The sequence below is a fragment of the Leptodactylus fuscus genome, chromosome 11 (genome assembly GCF_031893055.1).
Source record: "Leptodactylus fuscus isolate aLepFus1 chromosome 11, aLepFus1.hap2, whole genome shotgun sequence".
Lineage (NCBI taxonomy): Eukaryota > Metazoa > Chordata > Amphibia > Anura > Leptodactylidae > Leptodactylus > Leptodactylus fuscus.
Window position 1 is genome coordinate 423,158 of NC_134275.1, and position 6,433 is coordinate 429,590.

The 6,433-nt window shown below is 45.7% G+C and overlaps 1 protein-coding gene across 1 annotated transcript; it reads left to right on the top strand.

The window, feature by feature from the left end:
* Window positions 1-590: 590 nt before the first annotated feature.
* LAMP2 (lysosomal associated membrane protein 2) lies at window positions 591-6,432 on the top strand (the record flags this gene model as incomplete). The annotated part of the gene is made up of 6 exons (XM_075259774.1): window positions 591-731; window positions 4,051-4,169; window positions 4,690-4,903; window positions 5,686-5,841; window positions 5,993-6,216; window positions 6,367-6,432. Coding segments are annotated over exons 1-6 (825 nt in total), but the record flags the coding sequence as incomplete, so codon positions are not given.
* Between the last annotated feature and the right edge of the window lies 1 nt (window position 6,433).

The following is a 6,433-nucleotide window of genomic DNA, read 5'->3' on the forward strand; positions in this document are numbered from 1 at the left end:
CAGGCGATGGAGTCCATGGGTTACCGTTGTTCTGATCCCCTGATGGACCACCTGGCTACAGATGTGAACTTGGCCTAAGGGCACTGTATTGTAATGGGCAAGTACTGCGCCCCCTGTTGGAGTAAGGTTGAAGTACACTGTGTCTGCCACCCAAACACGAGAGGAGGAAGGTGATGGCCGCCAGTATTATAAGCAGACAGGACTGTGTCCCTACAAAGCCTCCAGTCCACCCCACAGAGGCCGCCATATAATATCTATAGGTTCTCCATGGCCAGGTCTATTGTTACACAACGTGCTGCCCTCCTGCCCCGCTCATCACAAGCTCACCTGACTCAGCATTTAGCGCACAGCGCTGCACTTTTTGTTTGCCGTCTCCTCCCGCACGTCCTTTCCATGTTGGTCTGTACAGATATCACAGGCACCTAGGAGTAATGTCTAGCTCTTTATCACTTCCGTAGAATACATTTGGGAAATGTCTGACTAAACTGCGAGGTTTCACTAAGTGACGGATAAATAATTTGTATTCCCACCCGCGCAGCTTTTCCGGACGTGAACCATTAGAACAACTCGGACGCCGGCGCGGTGGGCGCGGCCGGGGCTGTCATGTGACGGCGCTGTGTTCTTCCAGTCAGTGTGACAGTGGTCGCTGAGGTGAGCGGGTCTCTGCTGCTGCTCTAGGACGGACATGGAGCGGTACCTGTGCGGTGTGATGGTCTGCCTGCTCGGCCTAGGTATGGACTATGGCGGGCACAGTCCTGGAGGGGGCTCGGGGCTACTAGAGAAGGGTTATGGCTGCCGTGTGGGCCGAGGCCTTGTGCAGCCCGACTCCCCCTTTAAGGCTTGCTCTCTTATTGTAATGGAGCAGACACGTTCTGCTAGTGTAAGAGAGAGGTAAAGGGGCAGTGGGGCAGAAAGGTGACTGACTTGTCCTCTAGCAGGTACTGAGAGAGCTGGGTGACATCTAATATGGCTGCCATTACAGGGGTCGTGTCACCCAGCTTTCTATAGGAGGGCCCCTGGCCTGAAGGGCCCCACCTGGAGACCCCACAATCCTGCTAGTGACTATGGGGGTATTGCTTATTTCGGCACCTGTGGTTTGGCAGTACTGTGACCTGGGTAAGGTTGCAGAGTCTTTCTGTGTCTTACCTGTTTGCAGTAGAAGGGTTGGCACCTGTGCACATCTGCAATACACATGGCAGCCAGTCCACCAAGTCATTAGGAGTTTGCAGAGGATTCACTTTCTCTGTGTGAACATACCCATAAATGCACACAAATCTAAGCTGCAGTGAGTCTGTGGGAAACGGGAAGGCCGGATCGTGCATATATGTGCTGGTCGTGCCCACACAGATCCCCTTGATTTTCTGCAGTGATCCTAGGCTGCTAAGTGGACAGGAATAGGACTTGTACTGAATCTGCCCCCCCTGAATGGACTAGGTGTCCCGATTCTCCCTGGACCACTGATGTCAATGGAATAAAGAGTTGGCCATGTTGGTTTTCATCTGCCCGATCCTCTTATAACTCGTCCTAAATCTCCCAATGCTTGCATTGTGGTCTGCATGAGACAACCTAGACCTTGTCACATTTATCAGGTATTTTTAACCCAAGATATTACACAATGTGGCAGAATGACTTTCTTTTCTGGTGTAACCTAAGGCTGCATGTAAGGTTGTCGCAGACTAGACGGATATTGTGCCGCATCTATCGCACTCTGATAAATCTGCACTTTACAACTGTCGGGTCTAACAAGATCACTCTAGTAGATCAGACCCACATTTGTGACCAATACACAGAATGAGGCAATAAATCAATTAGGCAGCTGGCAGGAGAATGTTACTCCACCCTCCCTCTCCATAGACCTCTATGTGAGGCTGAATATGGAGACGGATGTCACATCAATAAGACCAGCTTAGGAAGTAGAGAAGGAAACGGATCTCCTTAAGATACATTACAAAGTTTCTTATATTAATCTATACTATGTATTTGTAAAAAGATGTTTATAACTGGAGGTTCCCTTTAAGTCTCCACAAGGACACAGTATGCGCCTCACACCTGTATTTTAGGTATTAACCCCTGCTAGGGGTGTCTGAAAGCAGCAGATTCCACTCGTCATGTGCTACAAACAAGGCTGAGAAAGTGATGGCGTCTAATGTGTGTCCAGCCTTTGGGAAGTGGTGTCAGCACTGGAGATATATATATATATATATATATATATATATATATATATATATATATATATATATATATATATATATATATATATATATATATAATTATTATTATTTTTTTTCCTATCAGTATGTCTTTGTACAGTGGGGGGGGATCCACACAAACATGGGGAGAACATACAAACTCCTTACAGATGTCGCTCCTGGCGGGATTTGACCCTAGGACTCCAGCTCTGCAAGGCCACAGTACTAACCACTGAGCCACTGTTGCCATTGAATAACATTACATGTGTTTTCTTTTCCCACTGTCCCCCTCGTCTGTGCCCCTCGCCTGCGCCCTGTTTTCTCCTATTTCTTTGTCTTGCCTTCTTCTAATGAAAGGCAACATGGGATCCCTGTAGGGATTGTACAGCTTATGAAGATGTCTGCCGTACTCGAACTATGAACCGAGCCTGGCAGACATGTGCGCCGCGACTCTTTAAAAAAATAAACTCTGCCCAAAACTGAAGTGTCCCCCCCTCCCATCTCTCTGTGTCATTTAGTAGCACAGTATAAGAAGTGAGGCAGGGGGAGACCTTCTAAAACCATGTGGTCTATTCAGAAGCAATAGAAGGGGCTGGGAGGGAGTTCAGTGTGTTTGTGTGTGTGTGTGTATATATATATATATATATATATATATATATATATATATATATATATATATATATATATATATATATATTTGGGTAGGGGGCATGAAGAACACTTCTGGTCTGTCCTAAAGAAGCCCTGCAGCAACTCTGTCCTATAAGGGCCTAGGTAGGGGAATGTTTGTTTTCCTGACACATTTCCTTTTGGGCACTTTCCATTTAGTTTGTGGTTGAGTCAGCATATGGCAGATCCACGGCATCCTGTGCAGGGGAACCAAACCCTCTACTCGGGGTCAGCTGAGAGACCTGCCGTGTTCGGTCATGTTTGTCTCCTGGAGATGAGAACCAACCTGTCACTGTTTCCCACTGACCTTGGGTCCTAAGACATGAGATTGCTCATAGACCTGTCACTGCGAGTCCTCCAGATCTGAGTATTCACCATTACGTATTAATATCCCATGGTTGTCACCTGATTGTGCAAACCCTGCTGTAACATGAGAGCCTTGAGATACTACAGTAAAGTGTAACATTGCTGTGATACCATATCGGCATGTTCCTGGGTTTATTCCTCTTATTGTGGGGATCTGATCCATATAATGGAGTAAACAAGGTTAACAAAAGGGTGAGCTGCTATCTAGGGGGTGGCGAGGGGATAAGATTTCATTTACCACAGGTCTAATGTAACCTAATAGCGCCTAATGGAGATGATTAGAAGTGTGCGGTGTTATGGGATGCCGTATAAATAAACCATAATTCTAGGAATGCTTGTTGTCCCGCTGGTGGGCGAGGTGTGTGCGTACTCTAAACTCTTATAGGGTTTATCACAGTGGTTCCCCATAGACTATTGTAATGTTCAGTCTTGGATTCTGTGAAAAGCGAAGCCTTTCCCTATCCAATCCCTGCCTGTACCTGTAATCTAATCCACCTGTCCTTTATCTACATGTGCTGCCACTTATCAATGTTAAAGGACTCTGAACACAAGCGGCTAATAAAAGTGCAGCTTGTGTGGAAATGAGATGAGCGAGAATCCATATGTACATATATGTGCCCAGACGATATATATAAAGGAATATACGGCCGCTGTGGGGGAACCGACTCTGCATTGTGACTTAGGGGAATGGGAACGATGCTAAAGCTCATACAATAGCAAAAACTGACACAAATACAACAATGTTCCACCAAACACGTACAGTTGTGTAGGCTCAGGTTCTTATGGTATTAAGTGACTCGTCATTCACCCCGTTTGTCTGTTCCAGGGCTGATGAGGTCGGAAGCTTTTGAAGTAGAGGTACAAGATGAATCCAAGAAAACCTGTATATCTGCCAGGATGAATGTGAACTTCACAATACAATATGAAATCAGCAATGGCACACTTGTAAGTATCAGATCTTATGATATCCTTGCAACAGATCAGTAGTAATGCAAACCTAGCCTTCTAATACTCTGCAGTTATGGGCTTGGCAGTCATGTCAAAGGTGGATTGGAAGATTTGGTAACGAAAATGGGTGGTAAAAATAAAAACTTCCTCCGCTCTGGACAGATTGTGCGGCTTGGGACATAGTGGCGCTGTCCTGCACAGCAGACCTTCCAGCAGGGTCTAGGGTTGTGCATCATGTGCCTTGTATGATCCCAAAAAGCCTGCTTGTAAACCCTCATGGGCAATGTCACTTGGCTACTAACAATCCCTAGGATGGCACAAGTGGATTAGACACTTTGGTGGTGGTCGACGTCATTTGTGCAGATGAAGATGGGTGAAACTGCTGCAGTGTGACTTGGGCCTGCTGTAATGTCTCTATAGGGATCTCCTACCACAGGAGCGCAGTAACCCTTGTAGCATGAACATGGTGATTGTCTGATCTCCTGACACTAACGATAACTCCGTCTCTTTTCTATAGAGCAATGTAACCTTGGCTGCCCCTGAGAAGGTGACCACAGACGGCAGCACCTGCGGTGGCTCTGGGAAAGCTCCTCTGTTGGTGGTTAATTTTGGGAACAACCATTCATTGAGTTTCAACTTCACCAATAACGTGACCGTGTACAGTATCGATGCGCTCATCTTCACCTACAATACAAACGACAGTACGCTATTTCCAGATGCCAAAAGTAAAGGTAATTACCGGGAAGCCATAATGAACGTTATCTTTTTCTTTTTGGTAGAGTTGGAAGGGACCTCAAGGGCCATCGGGTCCAACCCCCTGCGAGTGCAGGTTTTCCTAAATCATGTCAGCATATGTTTATCCAGATTCCCCTTGAAGATTTCCATTGATGGAGCGCCCACCATCTACAAGCTTATGACCTAGTGATTACTGACCTAGAGATATTGCCCATGAGGGGTTTACAAGCAGGCTTTTTGGGATCAAACAAGGCACATGATACACAAGCATGGACACTGCAGGAAGGTCTGTTGTGCATAATGAACATGATCTACAAGCTTATAGGGGTCTTCCACCAGTTCGATCACATACAATATCCCCTGCATTATGGAAAGGTATCACTTCTACACTGACTCTGCTTAAAGGGACTTGCGGACTAAAAATATGGATAACTTCTAGTAAAGACTGGTCACTCTGATCAATAGGGCTGTGACACCCAGCACCTCCATTAAAGGGGTGGGGGATGATCCTGGAAATCCCCTTTTAGAACCCTGTTCACTGTCATTTAATTGAGTCATTGATGTTTACTATGTGGATTAATCCTATCCCGGTCATGTGCTATAAGTAGCTGAACGTGTGTCCTCGTCACATGACCAGGAAGGGTACTTGGCTGGCCCTTGTTTTCTTGCACAGATGCAATTCTGTCTCCTCATGTGCGCCCTCTAGTGTCAGCCTTATGTAGTGTCTACAACCTGTGATCTTCCATAAAGGATGACTGCAATCTTCATCTCCTTCCAGGGCTCTTTACTGCTATCAAGTTTGTGGATGAACAAATACCATTAAACTCAACCTACACGTGTTTACATGAAGAAGTTGTGGTTACAGAAAACGTAGTGCAAGTCTACTGGAATGTTTCTGTTCTAGCGTACGCTCAGGACGTGACCTTGCACAAAGGTAAGTGAATCTAGGCGGTTTTTGTTTTTGTTTTTTTTTAAGTTTCCAAATTGTCTAGCTGTATGCTTGGACTCCCTTTAAGCTTCAGTATCTCTTGAACAGGAACGTGTTATCCCTTTTTATTTCCGTTACATGTTTCTCTTATTTTCAGAGTTCCACTGTAGTGAGGACACCCCAACACCAGCTCCCACAACTCCAACTACTCATGTAGTGACTACAAGCAACACCAATACAACAACCACCACCCAATCGCCCACCACCCCACCTGTGGAAAAACCTGCTGTTGGCGACTATAAAGTTTTCAATGGCACAGATGTCTGTCTCCTGGCCTCCATGGGTCTGCAGCTTAATGCGTCCCTGCTTGTCGATGGAAAAGTAAGAATATTAAGTGGCTTGTGTATTTTGGCTGCGTCTGCTACATGGGGTGGTGCCTAAAAGACAATTTATGTACACAGCTACTATGCGGACCAACGCTTTATTATATTACAATTGCTTTTATTGTCTGATTTGTCTTTGTGTCTGCAGCAAGCCTGGACCCTGTTTAATATTAACCCTAACAATACCAACAGTTCTGGAAGCTGCAACAATGAAA